The sequence below is a fragment of the Physella acuta genome, unplaced genomic scaffold (genome assembly GCF_028476545.2).
Source record: "Physella acuta isolate Inbredline_101_S28 unplaced genomic scaffold, ASM2847654v3 ptg001173l, whole genome shotgun sequence".
Classification (NCBI taxonomy): Eukaryota; Metazoa; Mollusca; class Gastropoda; family Physidae; genus Physella; species Physella acuta.
This window is the reverse complement of record NW_026732690.1, coordinates 317,873-339,459: the sequence shown is the minus strand read 5'-3', so window position 1 is coordinate 339,459 and position 21,587 is coordinate 317,873. Positions and strand designations below refer to the sequence as shown.

At 41.7% G+C, this 21,587-nt stretch overlaps 1 protein-coding gene across 1 annotated transcript in view; it reads right to left on the bottom strand.

The window, feature by feature from the left end:
* The window catches only part of LOC131956744 (uncharacterized), a 63,368-nt gene that overhangs the window by 38,077 nt on the left and 3,704 nt on the right, over positions 1–21,587 (bottom strand). Inside the window, exons 2-10 of the mRNA XM_059321322.1 lie at positions 17,569–17,717; positions 15,053–15,189; positions 14,424–14,639; positions 4,015–10,263; positions 2,713–3,861; positions 1,867–2,562; positions 1,414–1,695; positions 565–1,260; positions 115–396 (exon numbers count right to left, since the gene is read on the bottom strand). Of these exons, the coding sequence (XP_059177305.1) occupies positions 115–396; positions 565–1,260; positions 1,414–1,695; positions 1,867–2,562; positions 2,713–3,861; positions 4,015–10,263; positions 14,424–14,639; positions 15,053–15,189; positions 17,569–17,632 (9,771 nt within the window). The 5' untranslated portion in view covers positions 17,633–17,717. The remainder of the gene's footprint in view (positions 1–114; positions 397–564; positions 1,261–1,413; positions 1,696–1,866; positions 2,563–2,712; positions 3,862–4,014; positions 10,264–14,423; positions 14,640–15,052; positions 15,190–17,568; positions 17,718–21,587) is intronic.

Genomic DNA, 21,587 nt, shown 5'->3' with positions numbered 1-21,587 from the left:
GGAATCAACAAGGATCTCTTGTTCTTGTTGTGTTTCTGCTTGTGTGGTTTCCTCTATGAGTTGGTCAGCACTTTGTTCAAGTGCTATTTCTTCTTCTTCTTTTTCTTCACAGACAGGCAAGCTGTCTTGTACTTCTTCTGCTAATTCAATGTCATTGACTTCAGAAAAGCTCTCGTGGAATTCTGGCAATTCGACTGGACTGTCGTCTTGAGTTGCTGGCAGCTCTTCAGCGTTTTTCTGCAAGATTGGTTTAATCCATTCATCGTCAACAGCTTCAGGGCTGGATGGTCTGAACATGAGATTGCAGCTGTCTGCGTCAAAGATTTGAGCCCCAATGACATCTGATGCAGTCGATTGTGATTCTGGAATATAGGTATCTGGAGTGTCTTCCACCTCCTGTGAGAAACTTTCTTCAGTGAGCTCAGTGGTTTGGGAATCAACAAGGATCTCTTGTTCTTGTTGTGTTTCTGCTTGTGTGGTTTCCTCTATGAGTTGGTCAGCACTTTGTTCAAGTGCTATTTCTTCTTCTTCTTTTTCTTCACAGACAGGCAAGCTGTCTTGTACTTCTTCTGCTAATTCAATGTCATTGACTTCAGAAAAGCTCTCGTGGAATTCTGGCAATTCGACTGGACTGTCGTCTTGAGTTGCTGGCAGCTCTTCAGCGTTTTTCTGCAAGATTGGTTTAATCCATTCATCGTCAACAGCTTCAGGGCTGGATGGTCTGAACATGAGATTGCAGCTGTCTGCGTCAACGATTTGAGCCTCGATGACATCTGATGCAGTCGATTGTGATTCTGGAATATAGGTATCTGGAGTGTCTTCCACCTCCTGTGAGAAACTTTCATCAGTGAGCTCAGTGGTTTGGGAATCAACAAGGATCTCTTGTTCTTGTTGTGTTTCTGCTTCTGTGGTTTCCTCTATGAGTTGGTCAGCACTTTCTTCAGGTGCTATTTCTTCTTCTTCTTTATCTTCACAGACAGGCAAGCTGTCTTGTACTTCTTCTGCTAATTCAATGTCATTGACTTCAGAAAAGCTCTCGTGGAATTCTGGCAATTCGACTGGACTGTCGTCTTGAGTTGCTGGCAGCTCTTCGGCGTTTTTCTGCCAGATTGGTTTAATCCATTCATCGTCAACAGCTTCAGGGCTGGATGGTGTGAACATGAGATTGCAGCTGTCTGCGTCAAAGATTTGAGCCTCGATGACATCTGATGCAGTCGATTGTGATTCTGGAATATAGGTATCTGGAGTGTCTTCCACCTCCTGTGAGAAACTTTCATCAGTGAGCTCAGTGGTTTGGGAATCAACAAGGATCTCTTGTTCTTGTTGTGTTTCTGCTTGTGTGGTTTCCTCTATGAGTTGGTCAGCACTTTGTTCAAGTGCTATTTCTTCTTCTTCTTCTTTTTCTTCACAGACAGGCAAGCTGTCTTGTACTTCTTCTGCTAATTCAATGTCATTGACTTCAGAAAAGCTCTCGTGGAATTCTGGCAATTCGACTGGACTGTCGTCTTGAGTTGCTGGCAGCTCTTCGGCGTTTTTCTGCAAGATTTGTTTAATCCATTCATCGTCAACAGCTTCAGGGCTGGATGGTCTGACCTTGAGATTGCAGCTGTCTGCGTCAAAGATTTGAGCCCCAATGACATCTGATGCAGTCGATTGTGATTCTGGAATATAGGTATCTGGAGTGTCTTCCACCTCCTGTGAGAAACTTTCTTCAGTGAGCTCAGTGGTTTGGGAATCAACAAGGATCTCTTGTTCTTGTTGTGTTTCTGCTTGTGTGGTTTCCTCTATGAGTTGGTCAGCACTTTGTTCAAGTGCTATTTCTTCTTCTTCTTCTTTTTCTTCACAGACAGGCAAGCTGTCTTGTACTTCTTCTGCTAATTCAATGTCATTGACTTCAGAAAAGCTCTCGTGGAATTCTGGCAATTCGACTGGACTGTCGTCTTGAGTTGCTGGCAGCTCTTCAGCGTTTTTCTGCAAGATTGGTTTAATCCATTCATCGTCAACAGCTTCAGGGCTGGATGGTCTGAACATGAGATTGCAGCTGTCTGCGTCAAAGATTTGAGCCTCAATGACATCTAATGCAGTCGATTGTGATTCTGGAATATAGGTATCTGGAGTGTCTTCCACCTCCTGTGAGAAACTTTCATCAGTGAGCTCAGTGGTTTGGGAATCAACAAGGATCTCTTGTTCTTGTTGTGTTTCTGCTTCTGTGGTTTCCTCTATGAGTTGGTCAGCACTTTCTTCAGGTGCTATTTCTTCTTCTTCTTTATCTTCACAGACAGGCAAGCTGTCTTGTACTTCTTCTGCTAATTCAATGTCATTGACTTCAGAAAAGCTCTCGTGGAATTCTGGCAATTCGACTGGACTGTCGTCTTGAGTTGCTGGCAGCTCTTCGGCGTTTTTCTGCCAGATTGGTTTAATCCATTCATCGTCAACAGCTTCAGGGCTGGATGGTCTGACCATGAGATCGGAGCTGTCTGCGTCAAAGATTTGAGCCTCAATGACATCTGATGCAGTCGATTGTGATTCTGGAATATAGGTATCTGGAGTGTCTTCCACCTCCTGTGAGAAACTTTCATCAGTGAGCTCAGTGGTTTGGGAATCAACAAGGATCTCTTGTTCTTGTTGTGTTTCTGCTTGTGTGGTTTCCTCTATGAGTTGGTCAGCACTTTGTTCAAGTGCTATTTCTTCTTCTTCTTTTTCTTCACAGACAGGCAAGCTGTCTTGTACTTCTTCTGCTAATTCAATGTCATTGACTTCAGAAAAGCTCTCGTGGAATTCTGGCAATTCGACTGGACTGTCGTCTTGAGTTGCTGGCAGCTCTTCAGCGTTTTTCTGCAAGATTGGTTTAATCCATTCATCGTCAACAGCTTCAGGGCTGGATGGTCTGAACATGAGATTGCAGCTGTCTGCGTCAAAGATTTGAGCCTCGATGACATCTGATGCAGTCGATTGTGATTCTGGAATATAGGTATCTGGAGTGTCTTCCACCTCCTGTGAGAAACTTTCATCAGTGAGCTCAGTGGTTTGGGAATCAACAAGGATCTCTTGTTCTTGTTGTGTTTCTGCTTCTGTGGTTTCCTCTATGAGTTGGTCAGCACTTTCTTCAGGTGCTATTTCTTCTTCTTCTTTATCTTCACAGACAGGCAAGCTGTCTTGTACTTCTTCTGCTAATTCAATGTCATTGACTTCAGAAAAGCTCTCGTGGAATTCTGGCAATTCGACTGGACTGTCGTCTTGAGTTGCTGGCAGCTCTTCGGCGTTTTTCTGCCAGATTGGTTTAATCCATTCATCGTCAACAGCTTCAGGGCTGGATGGTCTGACCATGAGATCGGAGCTGTCTTTGTCAAAGATTTGAGCCTCAATGACATCTGATGCAGTTGATTGTGATTCTTGAATATAGGTATCTGGAGTGTCTTCCACCTCCTGTGAGAAACTTTCATCAGTGAGCTCAGTGGTTTGGGAATCAACAAGGATCTCTTGTTCTTGTTGTGTTTCTGCTTGTGTGGTTTCCTCTATGAGTTGGTCAGCACTTTGTTCAAGTGCTATTTTTTCTTCTTCTTCTTTATCTTCACAGACAGGCAAGCTGTCTTGTACTTCTTCTGCTAATTCAATGTCATTGACTTCAGAAAAGCTCTCGTGGAATTCTGGCAATTCGACTGGACTGCTGTCTTGAGTTGCTGGCAGCTCTTCGGCGTTTTTCTGCCAGATTGGTTTAATCCATTCATCGTCAACAGCTTCAGGGCTGGATGGTCTGACCATGAGATCGGAGCTGTCTGCGTCAAAGATTTGAGCCTCAATGACATCTGATGCAGTCGATTGTGATTCTGGAATATAGGTATCTGGAGTGTCTTCCACCTCCTGTGAGAAACTTTCATCAGTGAGCTCAGTGGTTTGGGAATCAACAAGGATCTCTTGTTCTTGTTGTGTTTCTGCTTGTGTGGTTTCCTCTATGAGTTGGTCAGCACTTTGCTCAAGTGCTATTTCTTCTTCTTCTTCTTTTTCTTCACAGACAGGCAAGCTGTCTTGTACTTCTTCTGCTAATTCAATGTCATTGACTTCAGAAAAGCTCTCGTGGAATTCTGGCAATTCGACTGGACTGTCGTCTTGAGTTGCTGGCAGCTCTTCAGCGTTTTTCTGCAAGATTGGTTTAATCCATTCATCGTCAACAGCTTCAGGGCTGGATGGTCTGTCCATGAGATTGCAGCTGTCTGCGTCAAAGATTTGAGCCTCAATGACATCTGATGCAGTCGATTGTGATTCTGGAATATAGGTATCTGGAGTGTCTTTCACCTCCTGTGAGAAACTTTCATCAGTGAGCTCAGTGGTTTGGGAATCAACAAGGATCTCTTGTTCTTGTTGTGTTTCTGCTTGTGTGGTTTCCTCTATGAGTTGGTCAGCACTTTCTTCAGGTGCTATTTCTTCTTCTTCTTTATCTTCACAGACAGGCAAGCTGTCTTGTACTTCTTCTGCTAATTCAATGTCATTGACTTCAGAAAATCTCTCGTGGAATTCTGGCAATTCGACTGGACTGTCGTCTTGAGTTGCTGGCAGCTCTTCAGCGTTTTTCTGCAAGATTGGTTTAATCCATTCATCGTCAACAGCTTCAGGGCTGGATGGTCTGTCCATGAGATTGCAGCTGTCTGCGTCAAAGATTTGAGCCTCAATGACATCTGATGCAGTCGATTGTGATTCTGGAATATAGGTATCTGGAGTGTCTTCCACCTCCTGTGAGAAACTTTCATCAGTGAGCTCAGTGGTTTGGGAATCAACAAGGATCTCTTGTTCTTGTTGTGTTTCTGCTTGTTTGGTTTCCTCTATGAGTTGGTCAGCACTTTCTTCAGGTGCTATTTCTTCTCCTTCTTTATCTTCACAGACAGGCAAGCTGTCTTGTACTTCTTCTGCTAATTCAATGTCATTGACTTCAGAAAAGCTCTCGTGGAATTCTGGCAATTCGACTGGACTGTCGTCTTGAGTTGCTGGCAGCTCTTCAGCGTTTTTCTGAAAGATTGGTTTAATCCATTCATCGTCAACAGCTTCAGGGCTGGATGGTCTTTCCATAAGATTGCAGCTGTCTGCGTCAAAGATTTGAGCCTCGATGACATCTGATGCAGTCGATTGTGATTCTGGAATATAGGTATCTGGAGTGTCTTCCACCTCCTGTGAAAAACTTTCATCAGTGAGCTCAGTGGTTTGGGAATCAACAAGGATCTCTTGTTCTTGTTGTGTTTCTGCTTGTTTGGTTTCCTCTATGAGTTGGTCAGCACTTTCTTCAGGTGCTATTTCTTCTCCTTCTTTATCTTCACAGACAGGCAAGCTGTCTTGTACTTCTTCTGCTAATTCAATGTCATTGACTTCAGAAAAGCTCTCGTGGAATTCTGACAATTCGACTGGACTGTCGTCTTGAGTTGCTGGCAGCTCTTCAGCATTTTTCTGCAAGATTGGTTTAATCCATTCATCGTCAACAGCTTCAGGGCTGGATGGTCTGTCCATGAGATTGCAGCTGTCTGCGTCAAAGATTTGAGCCTCAATGACATCTGATGCAGTCGATTGTGATTCTGGAATATAGGTATCTGGAGTGTCTTCCACCTCCTGTGAGAAACTTTCATCAGTGAGCTCAGTGGTTTGGGAATCAACAAGGATCTCTTGTTCTTGTTGTGTTTCTGCTTGTGTGGTTTCCTCTATGAGTTGGTCAGCACTTTCTTCAGGTGCTATTTCTTCTTCTTCTTTATCTTCACAGACAGGCAAGCTGTCTTGTACTTCTTCTGCTAATTCAATGTCATTGACTTCAGAAAAGCTCTCGTGGAATTCTGGCAATTCGACTGGACTGTCGTCTTGAGTTGCTGGCAGCTCTTCAGCGTTTTTCTGCAAGATTGGTTTAATCCATTCATCGTCAACAGCTTCAGGGCTGGATGGTCTGTCCATGAGATTGCAGCTGTCTGCGTCAAAGATTTGAGCCTCAATGACATCTGATGCAGTCGATTGTGATTCTGGAATATAGGTATCTGGAGTGTCTTTCACCTCCTGTGAGAAACTTTCATCAGTGAGCTCAGTGGTTTGGGAATCAACAAGGATCTCTTGTTCTTGTTGTGTTTCTGCTTGTGTGGTTTCCTCTATGAGTTGGTCAGCACTTTCTTCAGGTGCTATTTCTTCTTCTTCTCTACGTTCATCGCTGGACGTTGTTGATAAGATCTTATTTTCTTTTTTATTCTCTAAAATATCATCAGTCATTTCTTTCATAATTTCTTTGACAATATTATCAGCTAAATTAATAATATTGTCAGATTGAATCGATTCAATGTTTGTAGTTTCGTCATTTGGAATGTGTATTTGGATTTTTTCTTCATGTAGTTGAATATAGTTTTTAGGATCAGTATGCGCCTGTATGTGAAAAATTGCTTCACGTCTTGGTGGATGAAAACGAATCACTGCTTCTGTATAGACGTTGTGACGGATCTTCTTTTTTCTAGCTAGCAACGCTAATGTTTTAGTGAATACTGCTGGTCTTTCGTCGTTTTCTAAAAAGTCCTTTAAAACAATGGAATCTGTGGTATATTTCATTATTGGGTCTCTTGGTGATGAGAGAAGTCGAACATAAAAATGCTGCTGCTTAAGCTGACAATCTTCTTCATCTTCTAAATATCCCTTTGTCGCTGATACAAAGTGTCTTTCTACGTCGCTAGAGTATTCTTGTTCTGTACTTTGAATGTTTTCATCACTAATTGAATCATCAAAGCTCTGGATCTCTTTTCCATTCTGAGAGAAACTTGAACTCAGAGACGATGGTTTTTCTGATGAAGCTTCATTTGTGTTTGCTAACGTCGAATCGGGCTTCTCATTTTCGGATAGATGTAATGTTTCATCTTCTTTTTCTTCTTCGCAGCATTTGTTTTTTACCTCTGCTGATTCAGCGTCTATTAATGTTTTCGATTTTTTTTCACGGAGGTCGATTAGTCCATGATCGAATTCTTTTGATCCCACTTTGTCGAATTCTGTCTTTTCTACTTGGTCTTGTGTTATAAGCAAATCATCTTCATCAACCAGGAAGCCTTCAGTTTTCTTTTCACTTGAGATTATAAGTAATGGAGTATCTTTCCCTTCATACTCTTCTAAATACTCCTCCGGATTTCGGCTGATAACAGTGATGACACTGCTGTTAGTAGATGCTGAGCTTTCTAAATCGAATGTCGAGTCTGCCGATACTATGCTCTGTTGATCTTCAGAACTGTACATCATCATTTCTTTTAGTGAGTCTTCATACTGGTCGCTGAAAGTTGTATCCATTGTTATGAGACCCATATCAGATTCGGATAAAAACTCCATGTAGGTTTCATTGACCAGGTGTTCGTATTTCTGAGCAAGGGAAGAGCGTGTAGGGACTTTGTTTCCTGGCAAGTTATCGACTGCTTCTTCTTTTATCTTCGTATTGTCATTATGTCTCTTTGTTTCTAAAACGTGTAGCAGAGACTCGTCTGTACCTTTGTTTCCAACGTTTTCGTTGTCTATAGGTGTCTTGTCGTGGCTTAGTTCTCTAAAAACACTATCTTTGTTTTGATCGCCAATAGAATTTTCTTGGGTTTTTTCGTCAAGAACTCCCTCGTAAGTTAGGCGTTGGTCCTCTATAAACGTGTTAATATCATCGCTTTGACCACTTTGGTCTGTGGGCAGTTGATCGTGGAATGTGTGGTGACTGGACGGTTCTGTGTTGCTAGATACATTTTGTGTTTCTTGTATGGAAGTTTGTTCACTTAACGTATAATCTCTATCCTCATCGAGTATTGTCGTTTCAAGTGGTAGTTCTTGTTCAGTCATCTTTAGACAGCTAGTATCACTGACAAATACATCTTCTGTTGCGATTGGCAACGTGGGTTGCGTTTGTTCTGAGGTTGTTACGGCAATACTATTTTCATCATGTAATGCGTCTATTAAAAAGCCAGAATCAGCAGTAACTATTGATAAGTCAGATCTGGTTTCTCTTTGGCTAACATCCAGTCTTGTAGACATTGTATTTTCATTGAATGTTTGGCCATCATCAGTTTTCGACATCTCCCCGTCCGATGTAAGTGGTTTGGTCTCCAGATTACTTTCTTCGACGGATAGTGTTTGGTCAAGTGGGAATGATTGGTTCGATTGTGATTTGTTTAGAATCAAATCGTTTGTCTGGAAGGCGTTTTGTGGTTCCTGAGATAATGTCTCACCATTGGTACTCACTTCAAAAGGCACTGTGTTGGTAATGTGTTTGGACGTATTTTCTGTGGAGGCACTTTCAGATGATTCAAACCTATGCAGCAGCTTAATTGGCGAGCAACTCTCGGTTTCTTCATTTGCCGAGCTCTCAAATCGGGTAGTTTCTGTCAATTCTGGGTAAATGTCTTCATTATTTGAATCATTTTCAACAATTGTATCCAGTACGGTTATCTCGTCTGTCGTGTTTTCTGCAAAGCTGTTTGAAATGCTGATGCTCAGCTCAGTTGGTAAGCTTTTGCTTTTTGGTATTGAAAATTCATGATCATAGTCAGATGTTTCAGATAAACTTAAAGACCCGGTGTTGTTCTTTTTCGCGAGCCTCTCTAATCGTTCTGATTCTGAATTAGATGGTGAGATAAAGGCATCATCCAAAGCATCAGTGTCATCTACTGGTGTGCTGATTCTGTCTGGTGGTTTACCAAACAAGAACGGGCTGCCCCTGGTTAAATGTGGTCCTTGTGCTGCAATGCGTTCTTCGGCGCTGCATGTCATATTGTCGACGGAACTGCTGAACTTACTTAAATCTATTCTTCTTTTATAAATAGAGTACTGCCTTGAACACGTTTTGATAAAATCGTCATCAGAGCAGCTAATGCTTAATGGTGGAGGTGAGATTGTTATATCATCAACTGAGGAGCTGTATTCTCCGTGGATGCTAGCATTGTCAAAGCCATGTGCACCAAACTGTTCCAGCGCGTCCTTTGTGCTTTCTGGATTAGAATGGTATCTGGAAGACCGGGGGTTGCCGCCTCTGTATCTAAGACGCAGTGGACTTTCTGTGTCTGAGGAAATTCTACTAAGGTCATCGACGGAAGAACTGAGATCTGACTCAATAGATCTGCTTGGAGGAGACTGGCTTTGTGGGTACATGTACAGGTCGTCAACAGAAGTACTCAGCTCATTGGCTGATGACTTCTTTTTAATTTCGTTATCGAGTGGTCTGTGTTCGATTAGTGAGGAATTATCGGTGTTCTCAAGACTTTGATAGAACTCGTACTGTCTCTGCTCAAAGCTCTGATTGACTGGAGTTCCATAAACAGGCGTTGCATTATCATAATCGGAATCGGTGTTTGGAATGGGGTTGGTCTGCATTGCGTTGGTCATCTCCATAGTAGTGCTCAGCTGTCTGTTGTCTAAAACTTCATTAAAACTATCACTGTCTCCGCCTTCATCGGTGTTATCGCCGTCTTCCTCTACCGACATGGTCTCTGACGAGGAAAGCGCATCAGAACTTTGGAATAGTTCCGAGTCCAGTTCAGATGATGTGGAGTTATACATGCCTGTATCATCACTTGCTGACATGTCCGTATCACAGCCGGGAGATAAAAGTGCCGAGGCCCCGTCACATCGTTCCGGGGAAAGTGCATAGTGGTCAGTGTTATAGCCTTGGTCTCTCGTAATGTCCGTTACATTATCTTGCTTCCGTATCTTCACTCGTCTATGTGCATCCAATTCCATACGATGCTTGTGGGTTTTTTCCTTGAAGGATTGGGTCGATTGAAGTGAAAGCTCTTTGGTCTGGGCACTTGTGGTTTCGGTGAAATGTCCACCTTCTTTTTTAAACTCTTCTCTTGTTTTTGTAGTCGTCATTGGTTTTGTTATTTCTGGTGATGTTAGTGCTTTTCCTGACTGATTAAGATTCGAAACATTTGAATCACGTTCCATTTCCCTAAAGGCAGGCTTGTTGCGCCATTCTTGTTCGTCGACAGGATCTCCTTCCTCGCCACGAACCAGCTCATCTATTTTCTCAGCGAGTGACTCGGTCGAGACTTCCTCGCTCAGCAGCTGATCGGCTATGGGTGCGTGGATGATGTCACTCATCCACTGTTTAAGAAACTCCTTGTTCTTTTCTTCCTCCTCCCGTAGTTCTTCTTGGTCTTTGTTAAAAGCCCAAGCCCAGCTGTATTCATTAGCCCATTGTTCGTCTTCTTGGGGTAACTGCTCGGGCGGCGGTTCGGGGGATGGAGGTGGTCGCATGAATTCGGCTTGCAAACTCTGGGTTATGCTCTCTTGTCTCTGCGAGTAAATTTGGCATTTATATATAAAAATCTTGGTATAAACCAAGAAAACATAACAAAAATTAAATAAATTAGAAAAAAAAAATTTTTAATGTGTATTGAACATGTGTTAGTAGTAGGTGCTAGTGATCCTGGTTTCAGTCCTTATTAAAGCTAGCAGTGGTTAATTTTATACTAAGCTAAAGATATACGTGAATGATTAATGTGAACAATTGTTGAATTAAAAACTGACAAAATTTTCAGCAGAGACAAAAAGACAATTACAACTGCAAGTAGTGACGTAGCTCTCTTATTTTCTTGATTATGCGCCCTTCTCCCACCAACTATTTTAAATTCTCCCACCAAACGACTACCCCCCCCCCCCCCCCAACCCCTCCACACACACACCAATAGAAGCCAACCATTCTTTTTGGCTATTTTTGTTAGTACTTTTGCCAAGTTTAAATACAAAATTTTTGAAAAGATTTTTTATTATCGAGATCAGATTAAAACAACTGCTGATTTGACAAATACCCTAAGAGTAAGTCTGCCATCGAGAAAATTACATATACTTTATGATAATTGCAATGCCGCTGTTCGTTGTTTTTTTTTTTTAAGTAGGCCTATAGAATCAATGCACTGTGCTCCGGTTTAAAAAAGCAAAAACTTTTATCAATGACGAAACTTAAGTAATCATGTGGCAATAGCTGTTATATTAAAAATACATTTCTTTTTGCAATGGTGTAGCTATGTGGGGGTGGTTCACCCCATTCCACTAAACACATACATAATGATACATCGAGAGTAGATGAATTTATTATTAATTTGATAGAGCAGATAGACACAGGTTCTGTCTTTGGAATGGAAAGCTATGTATGATGTGAACCATTGTATTTTGGGTAGAACTTAAAAGACCAAGAAAATATTGACCAATTTCGAGTTCATCGAATTCCTTAGTGCTTGTTCGGTTTATAGCTCTACCTATATATACTATAGATCCGCCCAAAACGTTTGAAGTAGGGGTCCAGGTGTTGCCCGCACCCCATGAAGAGAATCTAGACTTGTTTGTACAACACGTTGGCCAAATTGTCTTATCTCATCCTCCTCTGTTCACTGGCATTTAGCCACGACTATTAGAGCTGTGGGATTTGCTTCTTATTTCTACCTCCATTCTCCGAATGTCGTGTCTTTTTGTTCTTATAGACTAGCCCCAGTTCTGTACGCAGCCTGATGTAGGACATTATCAAATATTGATGTCGAATAAGTGTGCACCAACATTAACCGCGATGCAACTGCACAGAGAAACTTGGCAGGTATTGACGTCTTACGATATCGCAGGTTTCAAGCAGACACAAAACACACGCGTTGGCAGACAGCTTGGCTTATGGCAGAAGGTGAACAATTTAAAACAAAATCTGCGGAACGTATGTTCAGTCTTGCCACTTTACATCCATTCACACTCTGAAACTTTTATGTTCTTAAATTTGAAACAAAGATTTTGTCTTGTCAACAGGGTTTCTTCCAGAAAGAATGTCTACCGCCCCCCCCCCCCCCCCCGAACTAAATTGAATTTATATAGAAAATATATACTTTTAACGGTGTCCGCCCCCCCCCCCCGAAAATTTTAGCCACACCCCCCCCCCCCTCCAAAATTTAATGTGCCCGCCTCACCCCCTCCCCCCCCCCCCCCCAAGAAAAAAGTCTGGTAGAAACACTACTTGTCAAAGCGATATTGATTTTAAATCACCCATTATTTCTGTAACTTCGTGTCACGGTGTCACGCTATTTAGAATTATCATTTTTAAAACGCAGTTATGCAAGTGCTTTTAGCGCAGTCATTACGTTCATCAAATTCGCATTATATTTCATTTTTTTTTTAATTATGGGGTTTTTTTTACATTTGACAACAACGACTCGTATCTCGATTTGAATCCAGTTTTAAGCTCGAATAACCTAATCAATAGAACATTTGTATTGATTGGACTGACTGTTTGTTCAATAATGCTCGTTAGCTGCAAACTAATTCCTTCCAGGTTTCCGTTTGTTGAGTAACTGGGTGAGCTTGATTGCGATAATATGGGCGTGGCTAGCATGTTTTTAACGCTAGATCATGTCCTAACATTTGCTTCCCTCTATATAAGACATTGTTGACTTCCAGCTTAGCTTGTTTTTATTGCTGTCATTTAGCTGGACATGTTCTGTCTCTTCATCTCAAGCTAGATGTACTTTGCTGTTAGCTTTAAGCGATACCACCTACATTAAATTATATCAGAGCAGGATTGATTAAAGGACTTGTTAGTTTACAACTCAGCTAGGAATGTTCAGTGGTGTCTCACAATTATTGTGACATGTTTTCGACGCAGACCGGCCTAAATTACAGCTAGCTCGGTATATAAAATGTGTGAGATAATTGAGATTTAGCTAGTTATCACAAATACATGTATTAAAAATGTTAATTCTAATGTTTTATGTGGAAAGTAAAACAACTATTCTGGTATGTGGTATAAAGGGGGGGGGGGTAGCTGATGTTCACGTTCACAGACAGGCCTCTCAAGAGTTGAAACCCCTGGCTTAAATAGTAAACATGCTTGGAATTTTCTGATTCTCTTTATCGGGATCAGGGATTGTCCAGAGCTGAATACCCAGAGCTGGTGCCAACACGTCAGATAAACCATACAGGCAACATGCAAGTTTAATTATGGATTTTTTTTTACATTGTTACAAAAATAAAAAGAAGGGGGGGGGGGGGCTTTTTTTATCAAACTAAAAAAAAAACCACACCATGTATAAATAATAAGGTGAAGAGGGAGAGAAGAGTAAAAAGGAATATTACTTTACCGATAAATTGACGCACTAAGATAAGAATTTGTTAACCCAACAATTTACAAAATCCCCCCCCCCCCCCCCCCCCCCCCACCCAGGGCTTAGAATGAGTGATGGCTGTGTGCTGAAAATGATTAATAAGTGAGCAAACATGTAACGTAAGGTTAAACAACTAGATGGGAATACCGGTATAGATCATAAGTACCGCGTATAGAACTATAAAAAGAAATGCCGATCAAGATATGCTTTGTCAAAGATAAAAGAGAACCACATCTTTCCTCCCTTTAGCCAGCGTTCCCCAGATTCGTACCTGGATATCTATAGGTTATTGTTTACGTAATCTACACGGGGTTATCTGCCCGATAGTGTCTGCGTCATCGAAATTTATCTGTAAATCGATTGGTTGTTCTAAAAATACGTCATCCCGGGTGGAATTCTGGGAGGTAGATAAGAAGGCCAGATAATTTAGACACCTTTGTGTACATGTTTTCCCTGCTCGTTTATCTGTGTCCATCGTTGATGGGATAGAGGCGGAGGCTGTATACATGTGATCTCAACATGGAGTTACGGGTGGTAAACTACACTCAAATAAAACGATAAAACATGTAAGAAGTTTTTATAAATTGTATAAGGGAATCGTTTATGTGGGTGTCGTTGGTGGGCAATCGTTGTGTTGGATCGTACCTAGATGTGCCATCTTTCAGATTTTTGCCTAAAGGTTGCAGCAATGTAAAATTCGTACTAATCGATTAGCCAAACCCATTTATTAATTAAGCTAATAACGCAGAAAAATATTCACCTAATTTTGACCAAAAAGGACACAATTCTAATTAATTATTAATTTTAATAATGACACCATCCTCATAGGTGGATTCGGACAGGTACATTGGATGCCACCCCACCACTATAAATAATTAGAAAATAATTTGCGAAATCTGTACTCATAAAAATTTAACTATTCTTTTGTATATTTGTCTATTTTATGGTTTCTTATTTTAAATTAAGTGTTCTAAATGTGTATTATTATTTATATCTACAAATATGGACTTAGCCCCACCTCAACATATACATTAATTTATATAAGCCCACTCCTCCAAAACTAAAAGGCTAGGCCCGCCTATGACTAATTTTAAACCCCCTTGCAAACATTTAGATAAGGCTAATCACTAAGAACGTGCAATTAGTTCCTTTTCCAGACTGCTAATTTGTATTGACCTATGACCTTTTGCTGGTCTTTGATTGGGTTGCCCCGTATGAAGATAACGCGGCGACCTTACTAAAAAAAACGCTTGCAGTTGTCAGAGAAAGTCTTACAGTAAACGTTACGGACAACACGGGAGCAACGATGTTACTCACTTCGTGAAAAGACGCCAGCTTCTTCACGTGTCTCGAGTCTTCCTTGACCTGGGTGCTCTCTTCTGCGACGTCCGTGCGCGTGGAATGTGCAGACGTCTCGGACTCCTTGCTTCGCCACGGCTTCAGCTGTGACGGCAGTGGTGACCCTGACCCTGACCTCTGGTCCCATCTAGTGGGTGACATTCTGACCTCCATAATGGAGTCGTTCAACAGTTTCTGAAAGGATATATATATATATATATATATATATATATATATATATATATATATATATATATATATATATATATATATATATATAGGCCTATATATATATCCTATATATATACATACACACACACACACATATATATATATATATATATATATATATATATATATATATATTTATATATATATATATATATCACATCAATAATGCTCAAGTATACCCATCTTGTAAATGTAGACGATGTTCGCCTAAAAGAAATACCATCCTGTACAGTGCAGGTCAATTTCGTTAAAGAAAGATCTCTTTATTTTATATGTCCCATTGACTGACCTCTGATTTAATTATCTTATGGATAGGAAGGCCATTAAAATTAATTAGATTTTTAAGGTGATGTTTGTGGTCTAGAGACTTGACCCACCTTGGCTAAATTGATCTGCCTGCGTTGACCAGAGATGACCAGGTAACTCTGCTCTCCCCTGACGTCCATGGAAGATTCCAGGCACACCTTGGTACCTGAGTACCTGGAGACCCGTTCCAGCCCCGCCCCGTCCTCACCTGTGGGGAGAAATATGGGGATTTAGGTGAAGATATCTACAGTATGGGGCATTCTAAACATAGGTCTTTGTGTGGAGGCATTAACAGTATGGGGCATTCTAAACATAGGTCTTTGTGTGGAGGCATTAACAGTATAGGGCATTCTAAACATAGGTCTTTGTGTGGAGGCATTAACAGTATGGGGCATTCTAAACATAGGTCTTTGTGTGGAGGCATTAACAGTATGGGGCATTCTAAACATAGGTCTTTGTGTGGAGGCATTAACAGTATAGGGCATTCTAAACATAGGTCTTTGTGTGGAGGCATTAACAGTATAGGGCATTCTAAACATAGGTCTTTGTGTGGAGGCATTAACAGTATGGGGCATTCTAAACATAGGTCTTTGTGTGGAGGCATTAACAGTATAGGGCATTCTAAACATAGGTCTTTGTGTGGAGGCATTAACAGTATAGGGCATTCTAAACATAGGTCTTTGTGTGGAGGCATTAACAGTATGGGGCATTCTAAACATAGGTCTTTGTGTGGAGGCATTAACAGTATAGGGCATTCTAAACATAGGTCTTTGTGTGGAGGCATTAACAGTATGGGGCATTCTAAACATAGGTCTTTGTGTGGAGGCATTAACAGTATAGGGCATTCTAAACATAGGTCTTTGAGTGGAGGTACCGACGGTATACTAGGGCATACTAAACTAAACGTAGGTTTAGTGTAAGTAGCAACAGTATGGGGCATTCTAAACAAAGGTCTTTGTTGAGTGAAGGCATCAACAGTATAGGGCATACTAAACTAAATTTAGGTCTTTTAGTGTAAGTATCACCAATTTAGGGTATTTGAAACAAAGGTCTTTGAGAGGAGGCATCAACAGTATAGGGCATACTAAACATAAGTTTTTGAGTGAATTCATCATCAATGTAGGGTATATGAAACATGGATCTTTTAGTGAAAGTATCAACAATATAGGGTATAAAGAACAAATAAGGCATTATTAACACCGATAAACACTAAATGTTTTAATTGTCCTCAGTAGTATAGATAATAAATTTATAAAGCTCTTTGTACGAAAAATGCGAAGACCTTAAACAACGTAGGGTATACATAGCACGTCGGCTTTCAGTTAATATTTGAAGAAGACTTCAACAGTGAGTCTACTCAAATATGACCGACACAGTGGCGTAGGCAGGGGGGGGGGGTTAGGGGGGGTCATAACCCCCCCCCCCCCCATAGACCCCTCGGTATATATATAAAAAGTATGAGGGGGGGGTGCAAATCGAAAGTTTGAGGGGGGGGGGTGCAAATCGAAAGTTTGAGGGGGGGGGGTGCAAATCGAAAGTTTGAGGGGGGGTGCAAATCGAAAGTTTGAGGGGGGGGGGGGTGCAAATCGAAAGTTTGAGGGGGGGGGTGCAAATCGAAAGTTTGAGGGGGGGTGCAAATCGAAAGTTTGTCCCCGGGTAAAAATTGGAACCCCCCCCCCCCCTTGAGACGATCCTGGCTACGCCACTGGACCGACATTTATGGATTGAAATGCTATGATGCACACAAGAACGTTTTTTGTAGTCAGATGTGAGTTATTTTAATTTTTTCATTGGCTGTTAAATAAGTTTGAATTTTAAATATTGTTAAAGGTAACTCCAATGTGTAGCATGTATGGGGTTAATGAAGAAAACCTTGAAAAACTTGGTCAAACTATTTTTATGTGGCAATGTTGTTTAGACAAACTTGAGCTAGCATGGAACTAATTGCTTCACTCGCTGTCAAGGTAAATATAGACCTAGACAAGTTATAACTGCACCAGTTGTGTCTAAATTTATGCTCTTCTCTAGGTGCATCCAGTGCTGTTGTTGATGACAAACGTATGTCAGACATTGCTATTTTTTGTATGGAAATTGTTAGTGGTGAAGTCAGCGTTTCTTTTAGACTTTTTCCCCCCGGGAGGGGGGGAGTGAGGGCGCTAGACTTTCTTCGGGGGTGGGGGGGGGGGGGGGCGGACACTGTTAAATGTATATATTTTCTATATAAATTCCATTTCCTTCGGGGGGGGGGGGGGCGGTAGACAGAGATGCCTGGAAGAAACTGGGTGAAGTCTTAAATATTGGCGTTGGTTTGGTTTAGCCAACCTTCCAGAGTTAGAACAAGAAACACGAGTCAATGGGATTACAATTAGGCTGCGAGTACAGTAAATCTCTTTTACAAACAGCATTAATTATCAAGATAATACAACCAGTTACTTCACATACATTTATCTATATGTAGTAAAAAAAATATGGACAACTTAAATCAAAGTACAACGTATTTCCCAACATTATTTTAGTCAGTGAACAGCGCCATTAGCTTCATTACGGCTAATCAAAGCCATGTTTCTCGGGCAGTCACGTGACTCACCTACGATCCTGTCGACCAGGCGAGATGGCACCGCTACCACCTCTTCTATGACTGGTTCCGACATCCTCCTCTCGTGTGTGTGTGTGTGTTGTCTTGGTCCTCTGTTGCGAGGGCACCAAGTGTCCTAGTCCTTAGGTCTGTGCTTGTGACTGCATAGAAGAAGAGAAAAAAAAAGTTAAAGACGTCAGTACAGGACGGTTAAACCCAGCTGTGTGATGACGTCACCTGTTTAAAGAGGCGACACTCACGTCCACCCGATGGAGATCAGGTGTTGAATGGATGCTCTGTGTGAAGGTGAGCAGCTCTAGCGCACGTACATCCCCCACCTTGTGTTTGCCAAGTCCCCTCTTTGATTCGTTCAAACATGTTCTATTTTTAGACCCCGCGTGATTCATGACGTGGCGGATCGAGTTGGCAGCGGGTTCGCCCGTCTGTGACGTAACTCAGACATCCACAATAACAAATTTAATCGGTCGCTAGTAGATGTAGGTACGGTGTAGTGTGTATTTTCATAGTGTCTCTTGTCACGTGACTTGGTCTATTAATAGTAGAGCAACAAACTTGCTCACCCGGGGGTAAACTACTTGACCATCTCTAAATAAACACTTTGAACCTACGGCATAAGATGTTGCAACCACTCTCTGCCACTTATGATACGCGTTGTCGGACGGTAGAGCGTACGACCCGAAAGTCTCGAGTTCGGATCCCGGATCAGAGTCTACCTGTCACACAGAACACTCACCACTTGTAGGTACCTGACTGACAATAAGAGAAAGTCAATGTGAATGGGCCTAGAATTAAACACATTATTTCTGCAGTGGTTACTCATACAGATGAACGCTACTTTATCTGCCCTATTGAACGATAGGTCCCATAAAACACGATCCCGTAATTTGTAAGTAATTTCGTTTGTAATAATGTTAACTTTTCTTAAACCAGGACAGATTGGGCAATTCTGGCTTACATCGGTAACTGTTGGTAAATAACGTAAATTGGGGATCAAGTTTACATTGTTTTAAAGCAATGTAATTTTTATTTTAAATTCTCTAACTCTAAAAATACTCAGTAAATACGGCCATGTTTCTTGACGTTGCTTTTAGCAGCGCCTCGGGACAACTGCGCTGGTGGCCCGGGCAAGACTCAAGACGTTCCTAGGCCAGATCCTGTCCCCAGGCGGTGCCAGAGCCAGACACTCCCCACCCCCACCCCAAACACTCCCCGCCCCCACCCCAAAACACTCCCCCACCCCAAAACACTCCCCGCCCCCACCCCAAACACTCCCCGCCCCCACCCCAAAACACTCCCCCACCCCAAACACTCCCCGCCCCCACCCCACAGGTTATAGCTGCCAACGTGCCAGACCCTCTTGTCCCACACAGCCCCTGGGTGTCGTAAACTTCAAACTTCATGTAGCTGAACCAGATCACAACTGGGCTATCTCATAGAGACACTTCGTTTGTTCTAGGCGCTTTGGTGTCATCGAACTAAAATAAAATCTACTTAAACTAACAATTACTTGCTTTCATTGACCGCCCCGTCTTTTTTCATGATAAGTGATACTAGTTTTGAAGGAGTATGAGTATAATTTTTTTTGTTCTTTTTTTTGTGGCGTTTATGGTTAAAATATTGTAAAACATTTTTCTTACCTGACATACCTGTAAATCCCCCCCCCCCCCCCCCCCAATCCCACAATTCACCTGTCTTCAAATCTCTCAAGGTTACAAAAGCTCCTTCTATATTTCCCAGAGGTAAGCACAATACCAAATGTTTTTTAAAAGATGAAAGTTTCAGAAGGAAGGGCTGGAAGGTTGAGCTCAATACGAAACACACGCAGTTCCTGCTTGATAAAAGTTGCTATGAACGATAACTCTGCTAGTCTGGCTAGTCACTATAGGCGTTGTCTCCCTTCGTATCTAGACCGCCATTATGTATGTTGTAGTAACGTTAATTGTTTTTATAATCTCTTGTTCCACATTTGTTTTCGCTCTAAGCCGCCCCGTACACGTTGACTCATTGGGTCCCAGCCTCTCCACTGTGGCTGTTTCTTCTCTTCTCCGCTATTTCCCATATCCCGTTTGTGTACACCCACACCCAGTTTACATCTTGCGTATGTGTACATCAGCACCCATTGTACATACGTACACCCACACCATCAGCTGTGTGGAGCAGAGGCGTAGCGACCCTTCCCGGCGCCCGGGGACAAACTTTTCGATTTGCACCCCCTCCCCTCAAACTTTCGATTTGCACCCCCCTCAACCTTTCAATTTATTTTTCCAACCCATTTTGGCGCCCCCTAAGGTCGGCGCCCAGGACATATGTCCCCCCCCCCTCGCTACGCTACTGGTGTGGAGAGAGTGGGCCTGATACATGGGCACCATCTGGCTCTTCTAAACTTAAGTCCCAGGCTTTTTGCTTGGATTTCGATTGCGCAATCACCCAATGGTCTATGTGTATATTATTTTCTTATTATAACACCCTTTATACAAGTGAAAGTTATCGAAAATTGTACAAGTTTACATATACACCCATTTTACACTTGTACATTTGCCAAAAGAAAAAACAGTAAATTTAGTATCCCCTGATTAAATAAAAAAATGATTGCCTGTTGCATGCTCGATGTCCAATTTTCTGAATAAAACAAAGGAGCTAATTCGGTGAACAGCTTTGATTTGAGCCTGTTATTATCTTAAGACTGGCCTAAAAATACCTGAGCGCCATCAGATGAACCTACCTGACGTGGATAAACTTTGGGGCGCTTTTTATTTTGGCACAACTCTAACGCTTACTCGGCGATATTTTCATCCACCAGTACCTAATGTTCTGCTGCCACGGGAAGATAACTCGTATCTACTTTATTATGTCCCTTTGTGACTAGCTGGTCACATACAGTATATCCATCAGGATATTTATAAACTTTTTTACAATAAATGAGTCGCCATTTGAAATTAACAACATAATGTGTTATTTTAGGCTAGAACTAGGACATTATGTTATTATTTGTTACTGTTACAATATTAGCCCCGCAAGAAAATACGAATTTTACTTGGTTAAAAAAAGCGAAAAAAAAATTAGCATAGAAAATGGACGCTGTGTGTATAGAAAGGGGGTGGGGGAGGAGAGAAGGGAGGGGAGGGGGTGTCTGAAGCAACGGAAAGTAAACGTACATAGGTAGCCTTGGCCCCAGTTCTATCGTGAAAGGTCAGCATGACATATGACGTCATGCAAGAAGGTGGAGCTGTTCGTGTCATGAAACTATTTTTGTTTTACCTATTCCTTGGTACCAGTTTCATTCCAGTCTTTGGCTGGGAATTCGTTCTGCGTTATATTCTGCACCTAATTCTTAACATCCTGTTCGGAGGTGCGAACAATGAAAAATTAAACCGAGGACGTTTTAAACTACCGCCATCTGGGCAGCGTATGTATGTTTGTGTCATTAGAACCAATTCCTATCAGATTCTAACAGGAGTGTATATGACCACAAAACATCTTTCATTAAATCTCTACGGATAAAATAACACGTAAATGGATCTAAGAGGGCATGATGAACTCGCCTTGTCCATGATATAAATGTTCTTAAATGTAAACTCGCATTAACCATGGCAAACACCTAACCATAATTCAATGCATAAACAGGGTCACTATTTACCCACGATACCTTACATCTATAAGTTAAACCAAGAAACGCCATACCGTTGAGAAGTATAAACTACACACTAACTGTTTAGTGGGATAACTATTCACAGATCCGCATCACTAACAAATGGTATCTGACTATTCAACGTCTGCCGGTAGAGTTGATTTCTTGGTCTCTACACCCACGATAAGCATTCCAGCGCCATTGATTCCACAGCCAACATTACAACACAGACGTAGACCAGCAACATTCCAGCGCCATTGATTTGACAACCAGCATCACAAAACAAGCTGAGACCAGCAACATTCCTGCCTCATTGATTCCACCACCATCATTAAGAGACAGGCCGACTTGAGAGTTGCATCGATTTCATGATACAGGAACT